This window comes from Argiope bruennichi, chromosome 7 (assembly GCF_947563725.1).
Source record: "Argiope bruennichi chromosome 7, qqArgBrue1.1, whole genome shotgun sequence".
Classification (NCBI taxonomy): domain Eukaryota; kingdom Metazoa; phylum Arthropoda; class Arachnida; order Araneae; family Araneidae; genus Argiope; species Argiope bruennichi.
This window is the reverse complement of record NC_079157.1, coordinates 26,938,205-26,957,361: the sequence shown is the minus strand read 5'-3', so window position 1 is coordinate 26,957,361 and position 19,157 is coordinate 26,938,205. Positions and strand designations below refer to the sequence as shown.

Here is a 19,157-nt window from a genome sequence, read left to right as displayed (position 1 = left end):
TACGTCAGTGAAATATATCCAATGTAACTGTCAGTGGATCTGTTCTACCCAAATGTGGTACTGGACAATGAACCGCAAAGGCTTAAAATAGTGAGGTTTTGAATGGAGCAGGTGCATTGGCATACTAGTTATATATCGAAATATATCGATAAAAAAATTAAAGAACAAGTATAAATAAATTTTTTGCTTTTTTTAAAAAAAAAATTATTATTTTTCAACTTTTATAATGCATATCTAGCAGGAATTTATTAACAGTTTCTACAAGAAATTTGAGGAAATAAAATAAAAAAGTAAAATACGACATACGATCCACCCCTAGGGGTTCTAGCTAGAAGTATTTGGTTCCAAATTTGATACATATCTCCACTTCAGACTTTAAATGTATGTACCAAATTTCATCCACCTTTCTTCACTGTATTAACTTAAATTCGGAAAGACAAAATTCCTTTGCACAGATTTGTCCAAAACTTGATAGAAATCTACAAATTTAGTACAAAGACCATATATCAAATTTTCTCCCCCTAGTTCAAAGCATTTTTGAGTTATCATGTTTACAGACATGGAAAGCATTGTTGCAACTTTGGAATAAAAATAAGTTAATTTTTTTTTTTCAAAATTAAGCTTAATAATTAATGCAGCTTAAATTCACTACAACAATGGAAACTATTGCACAAATTTGGTATAAAAATAATTTAAATTTTTTTGCAAAATTTAAATAAAAATTCTATATTTTTTTACTTAAAAAAATATAATTTTTAAAAATTTAATATAATTTAAAAATTATTTTATTTGATTATATTTCTGGAAATTTATATGAAAAATGCTTAATTTTTATTTAAATTTTAACAAATCAAAACTACAAAAAAAAAAAAAAAAAAAAAATGGCGCCGAGTTGCGCGTTTCTACTTTAACAAAGCACCGGATGTAGGGAATCCATTATTATTGAATTAGAATGTTTTGCGACTTGCGTCCCTCAACTGTAATAAAAAGAAGACGAATGTGTACTATTGAAAATGGTTTGTAAAATTTTATGTAAATAACGAAGAAATATTCCAAATTATTGCATGAAGCTGAATCGAATTTACAATTAGTAGTTTTAATAAATCTACTTTTTTTTTTTTTGAAATTTACTGTTTGACTCTTTCAATTTCCTAATCGTATTCATCTTAATCGAAAAAATACCCCAACTACTACTCCTCATCCCTGTTTCTCGTCACGTCAAAATAACATTGTGCATGATGTTTCTTTTTCTTGAAATTATTTAAATTATATAAATATTTGTGAGAGTCATTTTCGTTGAAAATTTACCATGGTTCTTTCTGAGAGAGGAGTACAAGATATTCGAAGTGGTCGGCGGTCTCGTGCAGCATCCCCGGTTGGACCATATTCCGATGAAAGTAGCACGACTGACGAATCCGAATATTGTAATATATTTTTCTATTAATTTAAATATTTATTTGGTGTTTTATTTTTTGATCTGGCATCATTTTATATTCTATCCTATATGTTTCTCTATTTTTTTTTCAGAACATGTATTTGATTATTGAAATGTGTATATTTGAAAAATCTACGGAAGCTACACTCCCGCGCTATAAAATTTATAATTTTTCGTCTAGTTGAGGAAGTTTTGTTAATCTGTATGATTTTGAAGTATTATTCAGAACTAAGTACATCGAATAATATATGCAAGAGTTCTAAAATATCTGATTAATATGTTGCATTCGAATTTTCAAAACTACGGAAGCTCTGGATATGGTATACGTTTGTTCTTTTAACAAATGATTTAATGGCAGCTTATTTGCATTTTTTACTGTTGTTAAATTACTATAGTTAGCTGATGTGAGACATTATTATATTTTTAAGGCGGTGTAAAATATATTTAAGAATAATTTAAATGTGATTTTATGACCTTTTGTTAAAATTTATTAAATACTATATTGAATGCTTTTATTTTATTGCAATGATTGTTGTATTAAACTTATGAAATGTCTTAGCAATTATTTATTATATGTTTTTATGTATAAAGATTTTTTTTTCCTGTCTTTTATTTGTTTTTAATCATGTAATCAAAACAGTTTTCTTACCTATTCTGTTTCTTTTTTTGCATTTATTTATATTGTAATTATTATTTAAATTATTAATTAAAAGTGTGAACAGCACACTATACCTCCATTTCTAGAGCGCAAGTAGCCCCTATTCGGTTGGTATAGATGTAGGGGGATTTTATTTTTTTAAAAAAATTACTCTACAATCAACTAGGAAGAAACATGCAACATTAAAAAAACTACAATGAAAAATATCTAGAATACAAGAAAACTGGATGAATGAACATGATGATATATAATATAAGTGAAAAAATAAAGCAATTATATATATATAAAAGAAAGAGATACCAGGGGAGGTTTAAGGATATACTATGGATAAAATGAGGAGAGTATTAAAATATTGCATGGAAAAATTTATGTAGCTAATCTAATTAAAATAATTGTCTGATCATTTCGGAACTTAATCATGCCTATGATATTTTTGTTTTTGATGATGAATTTTTAAGGGCTTTGGTACGAAAGACTTTGAATGAAAGCGTTTAAAAACGTGTAGGAAATCATATTTCTTTGAAAACACAGCTATAAAATAGACAAAATAAATTTTAACAGCTGTTTATCTACTATCAGTGCAGTTAGTCCAATAAGGGAACAAAAATAAAATTCAGTATTTTTAAAATTAAAAAAAAAATGGTTATGGAAAAAGGATTTCTTTTATTTGTTAAAAAAGTATGTGAATTATTTTTATACATTGAGAATTTACCTGTTGCAATAGTAAATATGCCACATCTTGTAATAGTTGTAAATAAGACTGCAAAAGTATTTTCATGTTTATTTGCAAGAATTTTTTTGCATAATCAAAATAGGTATAATTGAATATAATTTGTTAGCATTGAGAATTATTTAAAAGTAAAATTTTTATCTACTTAAGCAAAAACTACAATATTGTTTTTTTGTGTGTGTGTGATTATTGATTTTATTAAAATTAGAAAATTTATTGATCTTATCTTGATTTTCAAACATTTTATTTTTTGAATGCTGAAAGTTCTGGAATTGGATATCAATGTGATTGTCAAAATAATTTTTATTACAATAATAATTCTCTTAATAAATGTAAAATATGGTACTAATGACATAAATGTTACGTTTTAATGCAATCTGTTCATATCAATAATAAACAACAATAGAATTTCTGTATGATATATAAAACTTTTTCTAATATAACAGTATGAGAGCCATTGTGAAAAACAGTGTTTGATTTTTTAAAAATATTTTTAAAAGTGTTTTAAAAAGAATTCTTATTCCAAAATCTCTGAAGATCCTTGAATTCTAATTTACTTTCCTCGAGTACTTGATTTTATTGTTGTTGTTAGAACCTTGAAAAATAGGAGGAATCTAAATCTATTTTGCTAGAGAATGGAAAATCAATTTTTGGATTGAGAATTTTTGATTTGAGAGTGAAAGAATGCTTGAAAATGGAAAAACTAGTGATTTGAGTAAAATTCGAATGTATAAGTAACCATGCAAACTTGAAATAAGGATGCTTGCATTATGATTTTGTAAGCATGTTGAATTCAACAGATGTTCTTAGTGCTCTTCACTTAAATATGTTAACATAGTATGCAAGGAAGTAATTATGCATTCGAATGTCAGTGCTAAAAATGTTTGATTTAAATTTATCATGGGCATTTTTATATTTAAAATTTATAATTTTTTCATCCTTGAATTTTTTTTCAACAAGTCTTCATGAATAACCCCCTCCTTCAATAAGAGTGAGATCCCTTTATTAATGCCACTAAAAGAAAAAGAAAAACACTGGCATATAAACTACCTGGTTGTGATGAACTTTAGACTTAACCACTTGTCATTGAGAATGTTATCTATAGACTAACATTGCATCTTTAGTTTTTTTTTTTTTTTTTTGGTTAAGCGCTAATTGCACTAAACATGACATCTTTGGCAATTTATTTTTGTTATTAATTTACTGGCATAGCATTAATACTCAAGTGCCAATATAAATATGATTGGTGATGATAAAATTCAACACTGGATACAAAATTAAATTAATAACAAAACTTATATACTTTGATAAATTACTAATTAAATTCATAAAATTATAATTGTTTCAGTTCTATATTTTCTATAAATAGTTCAATCCTTGACGATTTTTTAAATGACTTAAGTCTATTTCTTTGAAAAATCTTTATATTTTAATTTTTTAATTCTTAACTGCATATTATGTTAATTTCTTAGTCATTCTTTTTTTTTTTCTGTATATATTTTTTAAAATTTAGCTCTTTTTTTTTTTTTTTTTTTTTTTTTTTTGTCAGTGGCCCTACACAAAAAATAATAGCATGCCAGATATTAATGACAATTCTTACGAGTTACTCTTAGCAATGAACATAAGTATTATTGGAATACACCAATATTCAGACTTGGAAAAATTGTGTTTCTGCTAATATAGGCATATTGAACAGTATATTTTATTTGAACAAATTTAATTATTACTTAAAAATACAAATGATTTGTCACTTAAAAATATTTATTTATTTTCAGCTATGAAAATTGGTCCTATGTATCAGGCAGTTATTCCTGACCTGATATCTGAAGGTAAACATCCTTAATTTTTTGTTTTTTTAATTTGTAAGTATTTATGTTTCTTCGGATATTATTAATTTCTGTTATACAAAGTATTATGGTTGTCAAAAATTCATTGTCGACCAGACGCGATATAATTTTTACAGAGATATGGATTTTGCTTTTTTCAGAATCAAATTTTATTATTCTTGAAATCCTTTAATTTTCTTTCATTAAAAATATTGTAGGATTATTACATGCTTCAAATATTTTTTATATAAATTTTTTTCATTTTATTTTGTAGGTTATCATCCCCCCCCCCCCAGTATTTATGTTTAGTACAACAATTTATAATATTATAAAGTTCAGCTTTTTTTTTTTTTTTTTTTTTTTTTTTTTTTCTTTCTGAGTTATATTTGCTTAAGTTTTTGACTAAACTTCATGCTTTAGATCTTTGAGTAAAATTATTTTTGGGATTATGTCTGTGAATAAAACTGGATAGTGTCGCAAGTCAAATGAATGAAATTTGTTAGAGTTTTGGAATCTGTTTGTCCTGTGTATATGAAATATGATAACTAGAAAAAAAAAGTAATGTGCTAAATGGCTGAATTTTAGTACATGAACTATATCAAAATTATATATTTGTATCCATCGTTTTAATTATATGCTGATGTATTTAAATGCTATTTATGTTATATATATATTGCAAGAAATAGTTTTTATTTTGCATTTTAACACTTTGCATGTAGGTATGATTTTCTACATTTTTGAATGTGTGGTGGGTTAAATCAGTTTTTTCACTTGTAAACAGAAATTTCTTCAAAGTCAAAAAAAGCTAACTTGCTGCTCTATACCATGCAAATGTGACTACAGTTTCTTGCATTCAATATTTGTTTTTTTTTATGAATTGTGATCAAAAGTCTTCCATGTGCAAAGTATTAATTTATTCCAATTTTGTTTTTAATCTACGTTGTGCTCCTTTTAGTGATTTGTTATTTGGTAGTCTTTAATTCATATCTATTTCCTTACTTATCCAAAAGACTTGTTTAATATCGCTGAATTATTCACTTACTTGTCAGAGCCAGGTTATATCATTGTTGATGTTGTAACATGAATTGTCTCCATTATGATATGTCAAATAACACAATTACTAGTTTAATTTTAAATAGGTTTATTAAAATTGATTTGGATAGGTGAAAAGAATATAATTTTAGTAGTGGAAATATAAATTTTGCACGACAAAAAGTAATTGAGATGCTTAGGATATTTATGTATTAATTACATCCCATTAGCAAACTATGTTTGAATTGCATATCACTGGCATGCATAATAAATGGATTGTGACTTTCTAGTTGATTTTTTTTAAAGTTAACCTCTAGCACACAATTAATACACAAATATTATGCTTATTTTTAATATATGTTAGAAAATCAAAACCTAATAGTTCTTATTTATTATATTTTAGGACCATGCCCATCTAGTGAAAGTGAAAATGCTCTTTTGGTTTGGGCACCTTGTTCTACAATTGATGACGAAACATGTAAGTTGTATTTTATACTTTTCAAATTTTGAAGAATTGATTATAAAATTTCTTAATTTTTCTTTTTGGCAATAAAATGAATTGCTTTTTATCTTTTTGTTTACTATTTTGATATCTGTTTTAATTTTTGATGTGTTAAGTTAAACATTTAGTTAAGTTCTGAAAATATGATATTGTTATCACTTTTACTCTTTCTTTCATGATTAATTTCTAATTAATATGTATATATTGAATCTAACAGTTGCATGTAATTAAATTTCCCTGCTGTAAAATGGTGCATTTTAGAAATTTATTTATTTTTACCTCTAATGTTGTTGCATTAATTATTATTATTTGACATTTGTTTTTTATATGGATTTGATTTAATATTCTTCTTTTTTAAAAATAAATGTAGCATTTATAATTTTTTTTTTTTATTTTTTAGTGGACAAATATATTAATGAAGCAAAGGAAAAATATGGATACAATGTAGAGCAGGTATAACTATTCATTCCTTTGCTCTCTCTCTCTCTCTTTTTTTTTTTTTTTTTTTTTGAAGGTGGGGTTATTATTTTGATTTTTTTTTAAAACTTGGTTTTTTTGCTAATATTTAATAAATCAGTGGACATATTTGATTTTGATTCTAGTAATTATAATGCAAGAAGTACTTTTAGTAAAAAGTTTAATTCAAAAGAAAAATTTTAAAAAATTAGATTTATTTTTTAAAATTAAACTATGAATTCAGTTAATCTCCAAAATTTATTTCATGAAATAAAGATGAATTATAAAAATGGGTATATGAGTATTTTTACTTTTTTTTATTATTATTTTTACTTCTAATCTTTGAAGTGAATTTTAAATGATACTTATCTTGATTTTATTATGTTAGCTAAAAACAAATTCTAATTTTTGTTAATACTTTCTTTCAACATGTTATATGAAAGGAGAAAGAGAGAAAAATATGCAATTTGGAGATGTCAACAGTGAAATTTATTTTACTTTCATTTTTAAAAAATGGATTGAATTATTGTAAAATATTTAAAAAGTGTTTTTAAAATCTTAAATTAATGCAAAAGAAAAATCTAGTTTGATATCAATAAAAAAAAAATTGAATTTCAAGATGATGTGAAAGTGATTTTCGTACAAAAATATTGTTGGGAAAAAAAATGCTAAAATTTTGCTATATTTTTAATTTAAAAAAATTCCTCTAAAGTATACATTCTTACTTCATATATATGCTGAATTTGATAGTTATAAATCCAGTAGTTGGTCCTTAGAACATGGTCAGATATACACACACTTTCACATGTTAGCAAAGATTAAAAATGCATAATAATTTCGCAAAAGTATTTATTTAATTCAAACAATGCACATACTTTACCTAAATTTGTGACAAATTAGCATGTGTTATTTAAGAGAGGAATAGTAGTTTCAATAATATCTTAATGAATGTAATTAAGATATGAAATCTATAATCTCAAATTATCCATGCATAATGCAAGTTAATTGAGGAGGACGTCAATGTATAAATAGGAAAAGGGAAATGTGCATTGAAATACAACAATTTTCTTTTATTTAATTTATTATGGTTCATAATTCATTTTAAAATGTGGCAAAATATCATGTTTAAGTAGACAGCATTGATTTTAATTTTTTTCCTAGTCTCTTGGAATGTTGTTTTGGCACAAATATGACTTGGAAAAGGCTAGAGCTGACATCCAGAACTTCACTCCATTTCCAGACGAATGGAGTGTAGAAGACAAAGTTCTTTTCGAACAAGGCTTTCAGTTCCATGGAAAGAGTTTCAATAGAATTCGCCAAATGGTATGTTAGAATTCAGTTGATAAAATTTTTATTCCTGTTTTAAAAAAAGTTTTTTTTAATTTTATTTTGAGAAGTATTTTTGTATTATTTTAACATAATAGTTTTTTTAATTTTCATAAGAAATAGAGTTATTAGTTCTAAGATTTTTGAAATAATGTTTATATTTGTTTCCATTTAATAAAAATTATTATTATATCAGAAGTGTATAATATTTTGTATACACACAAATCGAAATTACCCATATTGTTATCAAATGGATGATTGAATCGAGACAGATTTCAATTTGATATGATTTGAATTGAGATTTTGATCAGATTATCTGATATAATTAGATTGATTCTCACTTCTGAGAATTTTATCATATTTATTTAGACCTTAAAATTAGTATGGAAATGAACATCAAAATTTGAAATATTAATTAATTAGAAAAAGCATTTTAATTTTTCCTTTTAATATTTTTAAAAACTCTTGTTTTATGGTAGTTTTATAGAATTATTTAGGTTCATCTGAAAACTTTAAAATGTATTGATTGTTATTACTTAAAAATTTGGCCTACATATATTTTTTTGATTGATAATTTGTTTTCTTTGAACAGCTGAGAGATAAACCACTTTCAAGTTTGATCAAATATTATTATTTATGGAAGAAAGCTAGATCACGGACAAGCCTTATGGATCGACAGGTTCGCAAGTTATCTGCACAGAAAGATGATGGAAGGTTTGTTATTTTTTTAGAGTTTGAACGTTATAGTGTTCAGAATGTTCATTCTGATTGTGGCCCAATACCTAACCTCTTTATGGTAGATAGTTATTTAGTTCCGAATGGGATAAATATCTTAAATGATATGTATTGTATGTTTTTAAGTCAATAAATTAATAAAAAATTATGGAATCTAAATTTTTATGCAGTTTCCTATTTTTATTAAACATATTTAGTAAAATAATCTAGGCACGCTGACATTTTAATTAAAAATAGGACAAAAGTCATTTTACACAAAAAAAATCAGTTTAAAGAAATCAAATTATTAAACTATTTAAATTGTTACTGCAAGGCTAATCTGAAAATCAATATTCTATTGAGGAAGTAATTATGACTTTTAATTGTGTTTAAATAATGCAGATCAAATATCTTTAACTTGATTAGTTTTCGTCACAAAAGAAAAGAACTTTTTATTTGCTACATTACTATTTCAAGATTATTTAGCTAAATAGGACTTTGGCCTGTTTAAAAATTTATTTTAGACCTTTAATTTTTCAGTATATCTGTAATTGACAGAAACAACATAAAATATAGTAGGTTTTTTTTTTTTTTTTGATTTTCTGCATTTTCATAATTAAAATCTGGAAATATTGCTTTACTTTCTTAACCCAAACTCAAATAAAACATTTTGTTTATTTAGAAATCTATGCCTATCTTTTTCTCTAAATGACTTAGAAGTTAGTTATAGGGGCATGGTTAAAATTGGGAACTTTGTACATAGTACAGTCCTGTTATTTTCCAAATTTTATTTTATGTTATTATTAAAATTCTACTCATAAGTATTATGAACTCAAATTTGAATTTTTTTTTTTTTTTTTCTTTTTTTAGGTTTTGATCTTTTCTATTATTGTCAGATCTTTAGTATCTGTTAAATATGCCAGGCTTGTTAATAAATTTGTTGGATATCTATTATTTTGAAGGCACTTAGTATTTATTGTGTTAATGAATAAATTAGAATTTAATGATTTATTAGTTAGATTTTTATTAAATAAATGAGAAAAATTGTCAATGTGTCATTGATATTTATGTGAAATTCTAGCGAATAGCCCTCTGCTTCCCCTTATCTGCATAAATGATTACCGATTGTGGAAATTTTTTAGTTGCCCTTGCATGCTAAGGGCAAAAAAAAAAAATGATTTTCAATTTTTACTGAAATATTTCATTTTTACTTTTCCTCTTCTCTTGTAGTCAGAAGAAAATGTTTGTTTGTGTATATATAGGCTATTGTCTTGATTCATCTGTGTTTTAGTAGCAGTTGCATTTGCGCTCTCTAAATACAATGATGCTTTTTCTGCTCTTTTTTTTAGTTTGAATCAGAAATAATTTTTTAGTTGAGATTCCGAAATAATTTAGTTTTGTTTCCAAAATATTTTTAATTTTAGATTGTTTCAATTATAGATTTTAGCTATCAAAGGCTAATATTTTTGGTTACTTATATAATATATGTGTGTGTGTAACATTATTTTGTTTGAAGCAGAATGCAGGTTTGACAAGCAGTGAAGAGACATTTTTAAATTAATTTTAATATCCATTTCGTGATAGTATAATTATTTACAAGCAGAGACGCAGACAAGGCATATCCGCCACAGCATAGCACAAAAGAAGAAGTGAAAAAAGGGGCAAAACAAATAATCACTAGGCTTATATAACATGGGATTTCCGGTCACATGCCAGTTTAATACGTGTGGTGACTTTGAGAAGGGCAACGGAAGTATCACTTTCACTCGATACATAGTACTGATGGCACATTATTTTTACAAAAGAATTAATTAAACCAAAAGTGGAATTAGATCAGGAAATAAGAGAATATTTTACTATTGGCTAAATTAAGATACAGCTTTGGAAATTAATTTGGTTTAAATTAAGAGTTTAAAATATCATTACATATATATATAATATAGAAGTAATTTAAATGTATTATAAGCTCATGGCCTTATTGATTTTTTATAAATTTTATTTGATGCCCATGTAATTAAAGAAATTATAAAAATATTTTTTAAAGTAGAAATTACTTTTATGAATTAAACAAATTAAAATATTCAGAAAACTTGAAATTTCTGTGTAAATTTTAATATAATAAATTGTTAATTATGTTAGATACTTTCTGAGAGAGACTGGTAATTAATAAAATATTACATTTTGTTATATAATGCTATTGTTTTCTATGTTTATTTCTAATGATTTGGCAAAAATTATAACTCTTATTATTTTATAAAAAAAATTGAGAATTTAGAATATCATAATTTAAACTATATATTTATCATTTCATTTTTATAAAGTGTTATTTTATATATTATATATAGTTCCTTTTTATTTATAGTGGATCAGAAGCCCCTTCAGATAATGAAAGTGACATGGACCCAGACAAAGATAATGTATGTATTCTTTTGCGTTTATTTTTCCTGTAAATACAGTTGCATATCTTATTATTTAAATGCTTGAATTATTCTAAAAATGGAAATTATCAATTTCAGAAGACAGAAGGAAAAGGCAATTGCTCAAATTGCAATGTTTCTGCCCAGTTATACAGCACAGCTAAAGGGGCTTTATGTAATGCCTGTACACAATATTTCAAGTAAGATTTTTTTAATATATAAATGTTTCATTATAATTGGCATATTTTTGATTAGGCCTATAAAGTAGTACAGATGTTTAGTGATTTTTAGTTTATATATATATATATATATATATATATATAATATATAAATGTAGTGCTTTTTCTATAAGTACATAGAGTTATCTTTTTTTCTTTTCCCCTTAAAGTAAATATGAGTTAACATGCACAACATTTTAAAACATTAAGAGTAAACTATTTATGAATTCATTGATAAATTCAAACTTTTGAAATTCAGATGTTAAATTTTCTTATGTGTAAGTGATACAAAGCATGTTTCTCATTTGTACATATAATTTTGTTCTTTAACCAACCACCAAACCCACCAAATTTATCAGTCTTTGTATGAATTTATGTAGGTTGGCATAAGTTCTGACAAATTTTTTTAGAAAGACAGAAAGTTAGATGTTTTAGGTCTTTATTTTATACAAAATGATGTGTCTTGATTTGATACTTAATTATTAACTAACCAAATTAAATTTATCTAATAAGCTAAATGAATCCTTTTCTTATTCTAATTTCAAGCCTAAAAATATTTTAACATAATATGACTAGAAAGAAATGGCCCTTTAAAGGGTTAAGGAACGTTTTAATATATCAAAAATATATAAATTTTTTAACTTTGAAGGAACCTTGTATCTCAAGAAACTGTTTTTAAAGCATCCCCGCCCCTTGCTTTCTGCATTTTCAACATTTCTTTTATTGCAGTATCTACTTTTCCAGTTAAAAAAGAATTGTATTTTAATGTTATGTTATTAATCAAAGAAGTTTTTACAGTTCTTCTCAAACAGTTCCGAGATCAATTTTAAAAATCTGTCTTGATTTAAAATATTAAATTAAAATTTATATATAAACAAAGCTTTCTTTCTTTCTTTTTTTTTAACTGTTTATTTTGTTGATAGGATTTTGGAATGCTTTGTGTAGAAAATTGAATTTTGTTTTTTAAAAAAAGCTTTGATTTATAAAATGTTGTACATAATACAGACCATTTTGATTCATGAAGTATTACCTTATTTTTGGTGCAAATTACTGTTTAAAAGATTAATTTTTCTCCTAATAAATAATTGCATTATAGTAAAAATGCTTAAAAACATTTAAATTTATCATACTTTTTTCTTTTGTTTGCACAATAATTGAAAGGAGCAAGCAAAATTGAGAAATATAAACTTTGCAAATATTAGTCTACATTTGTGTAACAGGTTTTTATACAGTGTGCTAAGGATTTGTAAGACCATAGCTAAATTGGTGTATTTCAGAAAAAAAAATGTAATATGCAAATTTTTAGCATGTATCTAAAATTGATCATGAAATATTTTCTATACAGATTAGAACTTTTATAAAAGTTAACTAAAATTTTATTAAAACTGATTTATTTTTCAAAAAATTAAATTTAGTGCCTTCTAAGAAACTACAAGACCTGAAAAAGTTGAAATATTATATGTCACTGTAGAATAATTATAAAAACATATGCATTAATAATTCACAAAAACATTATCTGAGGAAGAAACATGCAGGTTTTGATTGTGTTATCTGCAGGGAAAATTCTTCTATAAAGGTACTGTAAAATCTGGAATAAAACTAGGTAAGTTAATAAACCATTCATAATGTCATAATTAGAAAAAATGATTTATACAAAATCTCTAAAAAAAGGAGAGGAGATTAGCATAATATGCAATGATTCACAAATTTTTTGACTATCAACTAAGAAGTCTTTCAATTTGTGAAGTTTTGAAATGATTCAGAAAAAAACTTCATGTTATTGTTTTGAGGCATCTAATATAAAATTTATGAAAATGGTGAAAACGCCAAATTTATTTAAACAATCATTAAAGAAAAAAAAAATACTATAAATGCCATTTTATTAAAGAATGAGTAGAAACAAATTGTATTTTCTGATGAAAAGGAAATTTCATTTTTTCATGTATTTGTGATAATATATTGGCTTTTTATTTTGTACAATTATATTGAAAAATTATTGGTAATTGATCTTAACAAAGAAATTTTGAAATATTCTCTTAAAATATAATGTAATATATAAGATTGAATATTGTGTTAATTTGAAATAGAGTGTAGGCAATATATATATAATTTCTTTTTAGGAGGACTGGTATATTGCGTAGCTCAGGATCTATGCGATCTGCTCGTCACAATCCTGCTAGAAGTAAAAGAAAACCACCTCGTGGTATGCATTTAAATTATGATGACTTAGTAGCTATAGTTACAGCTGGAAATGGTGAAGAAGATGCTATTCTGCGTAGTATGGACTGTGAAATTATTTCGTTTAAAAGACAGGTAAAAAAATTAAAAAATCATAAATTTATTCATTTATTGTACTATTTTTTTATCTTTGTAAAAATTTTAATTGATACATGTATTTTTATAGGTCCAAAATAACAAACAAATTATTAGTCAGTTAAAACACAAAATGGCTGCAGGTATTGACGCATACCGACCACCAGAAGTGAGTAAAATCATGCTTTAATATTTTAAATTTTTTTCATCTCTTTTATAAAAATTGTAATAAAAATATAGCCAATAAGATTCTTTTGCCCCTTTTGTTGACGGTCATATTGAATGATGACAGTATTGGATGTATTAAACACTATTTGATGACAAGACTGAATATGTTTTTCATATTCTGTAAACAATTTAAGTGTTATTGTTTAGTACATTGCTATTAAAATATTGCCTATTTTTGATAACAATTGTTTTTTCTTAAAATAATTTAAAATATTTAATCTCAATTTAAGTTAAAAAGCAGTATCATAATAAAAAATAGCAAAGAGTACTGTATTTTAAATGTTGTCTTGCTGCTGTTTCAAAAGTAGAGGTTAAAAAATAATTGTAGTTTATAGTTGAAAAAAAATCAACTTCTTTTATCAGTGCAAAATTTATTAATTGAATTTGCAATGTGATTAAAGCTTAATCATTGCCAGCTTTTAGTTGTGGCCAATGTCAGTTTTATTTTTTCCAATTTTCTGAGAGCATCCTGAGGCTCTTTCCAAAAAACTTTTTGATAAACAACATATTCATTCCTAAACCATTTAGATGACAGGATCATAGTCTGAAAACTACCTTTCTTACAAAAGTCTTATTGTTTTTCTATCTACTCTGAAATACTTATCACTAAAGTGCTCAGGTCCTTGAGAGATATTCTTCTCCATATTAAAGTTTTATAAAGTTATATCACTCAAGTGTTTTATGCTGCTGGTTTACACATTAATATGTGCCAGTTATATTTGAATTTATATTTTTCTACAGAATTATTAAATTATTATTATGTATAGAACTATTTAAAAATATTTATTATTTAAACTGAAATAACTTACAAAATTGAGAATATATATGTGTCTATTTTTATTACATATATTATATGAATGAAATTTGTATGATATATATAAGAATTATTTCTTCATTTGGTATTTATTAATATATTCTTGGAATTAATAATGAACATTTTAATCAATTAATCTTTATATATAAATTGTATTGATATCGAAATGTTTTTTAGGGTGGAAATAGAGTAAACAATCGGTGGCTTAATGATGAACTGCTTCTAGCTGTGCAAGGTAATTTTTCTTTTTCTGCAAGCATGTATCTACTAAAATCATAAGGATTTTTTCTCTTCCTGTGTTTCTATACTATCTAACATTTATTTTAAGGTATAAGGAAGTATGGACGGGATTTCAAGGCTGTTGCTGAAGTTATTGGAACCAAAAATGAAGGAAGTGTTAGAAGTTTTTTTGTAAATTATCGTAGACGTTTCAATTTGGACAATGTTTTACAAGAATATGATGCTGAACATGGTACAAATGAAGAAACAGAAGAAAAGGTAATTTCCTTAGTAAAATTTCAATGTATTTTAATTTTATGCATATTTGTGTGTATGTGTGTTCAAAATATTGTGTTATAATTATCCTGTTGGCAAGTTATTCTTTGAATTAAATTAAGATGACATGATTTTAAAATTAATATGTAAAATTATTTAAAAATATATTTCTGAATTTACTTTTATTAATTACACCCTTTTTTAAAAATTCATTTTGTTGTTAAAAATCCACATTTAAAAAAAGAATTATTTTTCTTATTTTATTTTTTTTATCTAATAAAATGTAGCAAATGGTTGTTAAGATTTTGTTCTTAATGCAACTAGCTTTTTTAACCAAAGCATTTATTTTGGAATTTATACTGTGTCAAATATTTAAATAAAATTAAGGGATAAAATCTCTACTAATAATAAAAGAGAATGCCTCTATTTTAGGTGGCATTCTGCAGTCTTGTCAATTTAACCTAGATTTATCAAATTTTGTTACTTGTATACTTAGTAAAGGGGGAATGTGTACCTTTGAGTGACTTTAAAAAAAATAAGTAAAATGTTGAAGTTTCTTTGTGATACCTTCTGAAAAAATAACAGCACAAAAATTATTTTTACATGAACTGAAAATGCAAAAAAGTTTCTTTTCAGTTCAGCCATTTTTTTCCCCATTTATTTATTTTTTCTATTTCTTTAGTTTTTAAAATGCATATTGTATAATAAAGAATTTCATTGTTAAAATGAAATAGAAAACATTCTCTTAATTGCTACTAATATTTCTTCCTGACTTTTTATCAATTGGTGGTGATCAAAATATGATGTTTTGACTTATTTTTTAATCTTTAGTAGGTTTCAGTATAATGCATGCTTTTAATGAAATTTTTGAAACTTTTTTTTTTTTTTGTGCTTACAATTAAGACAATTTCAACATGATATGTTGCTGAAAATCTTTTTGTGTGTGCCTATTTTTAAGTACTGCATTCTTTCCTGTAATATAATTAGTTGTATAAAAATATTGAAAATGTAACATAGTGAACAGAACAATATAATGTTTCTGAAATCATATTTATAGTGATTTATATATCTATTAAAATTTGAATGTGAAAAATAACTTGTTGCAGCAGTCGTTGTAACATAGTTAAAAAAAAAATATATTTAATAATTTTTTTTAACAATCATTAATCTTGCAAAAGCAGTTGGTCACCAAAAGCAATTAGTTTTTAATGAAATTGTTTTGGAAAAAAGAGACTTTGAATATAAAAGAAAAGTTGGTTTATAAGTTGATACAAAAATATTGTATTTGAGATTATTTTCAGTCCCCCCCTTTCACTATACAATTAATAAAAATCATAATGATAATCAATGGTGGTACTTGAATTATATCCACAGTAGTGTTATAATTTATATTATATTTCAAATGATAATTTTCAGCAGAAATTAAATTTTGCCTTGTTTATTTATTTAATTTTGAACTGTTTAGTTATAAGTTTATAAAAATAACTATTTTGCTTACATGTGACCATTTTTTTTTTTCTCCAAAAATTGTACTTGAGTAATAATTTTTTAAATCAAAAATTCAATTTCAAAATAAAGTTTCTGAGCTTTTGGATTTCAAGAAGAAAATCGTGATATATTGAAGTTGAAATACAAAAACACATATAGGAATGCCATTTTTATACTTTCTGAGAAAGATTTCAGTGGATGTTTTTTGAAATTAATTTTTACGTATCATTATTTATTTTTCATTTCTATTTATTCAAAATTTTAGGTACTAAAATTTTTTTTCATAATGGGAAAAATTTTAAGCCCCAGTTCTTATAATTCAGAAATTTTATTTCTTCAACTTCATCCTTTCACAGAGCATATAATGGAAATGAATGTTTTTTACTATACCTGCTATTGTAAAGATAAAAGTTTGATAAGTTTCTTCCCACTATAAAAAGAGAAATGCTGTTTTTCCCTTGTATTTTACATGGAAAATTGCATTAGATCATGGATATATTTAAATACTAAACATAATTACCATTTTCACTCACTCTGCTTTAATTTTACTTCCACTTTTACTATTGCTCTACATTTTATTTGTGTGTTTCTGAATGAATGAATGAATTAGGGCATGGCAGTACCTCTGTACGAGCTGCCTTAATGAGCATCTAATATTCAATGTATAATATCTTTGCATTACAGATGGAGACAGAAAGTGTACCATCAGTTGGAAACAACAGTCATCCCAATTCCCCTGGAAATCCACCTCAAGCTGCACCACCTCTTTTACATCCTCCTCAGAGTCCATCAAATAGTTCCAATACTAATGGTCAGCAGAGGTTGTGTCCACCTGCTCTTCAGCAAGCCAGTTCTGCTAGATAAATTTTCACAGCTTCTATAGACATGAGCAAATTAATTGTATACTGCTATTTACTTTTATGTGCATCTTGTTTTGTATGGTCTGAGTTTGTTAATGAACGATTAAATTGTACAAAAGCGTATAACAATGGCAGTTGAATTTGACTGAAAGTGAAATTCTCCAAAGTGTACTTTTACATGATTGTTATTGTATTCCTGTATACAGTAACAAATCTGCACAGAGTGCTTGAAGAAATTATCACTCCATATCACCTCATCCTCTGTTATTTTCTGTCTGTGGGCGGTTCATTTAACCGATTTCCCATCTTGTATAATTCACGATTAAAAAAAGAAGGAAAAAAATTATATGATTATTTATTTTCTTTAAAAAATTCTAAGGAATAGTTTCTGTTTATTAATATTTTGAGTGCATCCGATTTTCTTCTTTTAAATAGAATTAGGTTTAATTAAAGAATTTTGAATTTGTAAGGGCTATTGAAGAAATGTCATTTAAATTTTTTATATCATGTCAGCTCTAATTATATGAATATTAATGCTTTGGGAGAAAAGAGCATGTGTTTAAAATGCATATTTTTGCAAATTAATATTTGAAAGTTTAAATCACTGTCAACAAAATTTCAAGAAGCAAAAATAAAACAAGAGTATAGAAATGAGAAATTGTTAAATATGTCTTAATAATTCAGAGAAAAAAAATTGACTTAAAATTCTAAAGCCACGAGGGAAGAAACTGACATATGCTCATTTTAATGATAATAAGATTCATGTATCATTGGAATTGGGTAACTTCTTTCTTTTGTAATGCTTCACCAGTCTATAAATGTGACAAACCATCCTTTAATGGCAACATGATAGAAAATGATGGGATAGTCTAATTTTAAATACAAAAACATTAAAAAATAACATATTGGTGCACTTGGGGAAAAATGATTCAGCCATCTAGAAATATGATAAAATAAATCAGCAGAAAAAGTCAATTCTGTCTCTTGAAAGATGAAAGAAAGAAAGTTGAATGTTGTGGCATATTGCTATGATTTGTAAAATAGAAATGTTGGTTCATAAGTTACTGAAATAAGATTACTTTCTCTATGTTAAATGTTTGAATTGTTCACAATTTTCTATGACAGAACATCTTTATTATTCAGTAGTTAGTTGCAAAATATTGTTAAACATTTTATTAAACTCATGAAAAAATTTTCACTTGTTATTAGAAACATAAATTGCAAAAAAAAAAAAAAAAAAAAATTCTTATAATTTATTTTAAAATATGTAAATGCATATTTATGCAAACTAACTTAGATCTTCCATTTCCAGATTTTGAAGTACATCTTTAAAATTGATTACAAATTAATTCTAAATTTTTCCTATGGAAATTATGATACGGTGAAAGATAATAATGGATACATGTATATATATATAAAAGAAAAACTATTTTTTTTTCATTGTAATGTGATGTATTTCAGTCACCTAGAATAATCTGACATATTAGTTATAGTATCTTAGGCTGGTTACTCCTGATCACTCTATGAAATGTATATGCCTTATTACTGCTCGAGACCATTTCATTCTGTAGCCCATTTATTAGTAACGACTCTCACAGCCATGCCAGACTTGCTTTGCTTTGTGAGTTTTTCATGTAAAGGATTC

General features: G+C 25.1%; 1 protein-coding gene across 1 annotated transcript; it reads left to right on the top strand.

Annotated features, from left to right (window-relative positions):
• The first annotated feature begins 1,166 nt into the window (after nt 1-1,166).
• On the top strand, nt 1,167-18,692 carry LOC129975752 (REST corepressor 3-like). The gene is made up of 13 exons (XM_056088947.1): nt 1,167-1,424; nt 4,599-4,652; nt 6,085-6,159; nt 6,584-6,636; nt 7,801-7,962; nt 8,558-8,679; nt 11,042-11,096; nt 11,196-11,296; nt 13,435-13,627; nt 13,719-13,796; nt 14,847-14,904; nt 14,998-15,167; nt 17,337-18,692. Exons 1-13 carry the CDS (start codon nt 1,310-1,312, stop codon nt 17,514-17,516), a joined length of 1,416 nt encoding a protein of 471 aa, XP_055944922.1. The 5' UTR covers nt 1,167-1,309; the 3' UTR covers nt 17,517-18,692.
• Nucleotides 18,693-19,157: the final 465 nt, after the last annotated feature.

What these genes read in the sequence shown, in the direction of transcription:
- LOC129975752 (XM_056088947.1), top strand. Translation starts at nt 1,310, where the DNA reads ATGGTTCTTTCTGAGAGAGGAGTACAAGATATTCGAAGTGGTCGGCGG. An exon ending in GACTGACGAATCCGAATATT is followed by an intron (nt 1,425 to 4,598) that starts GTAATATATTTT and finishes ATTTATTTTCAG; the next exon opens with CTATGAAAATTGGTCCTATG. An exon ending in ACTGCTTCTAGCTGTGCAAG is followed by an intron (nt 14,905 to 14,997) that starts GTAATTTTTCTT and finishes ATTTATTTTAAG; the next exon opens with GTATAAGGAAGTATGGACGG.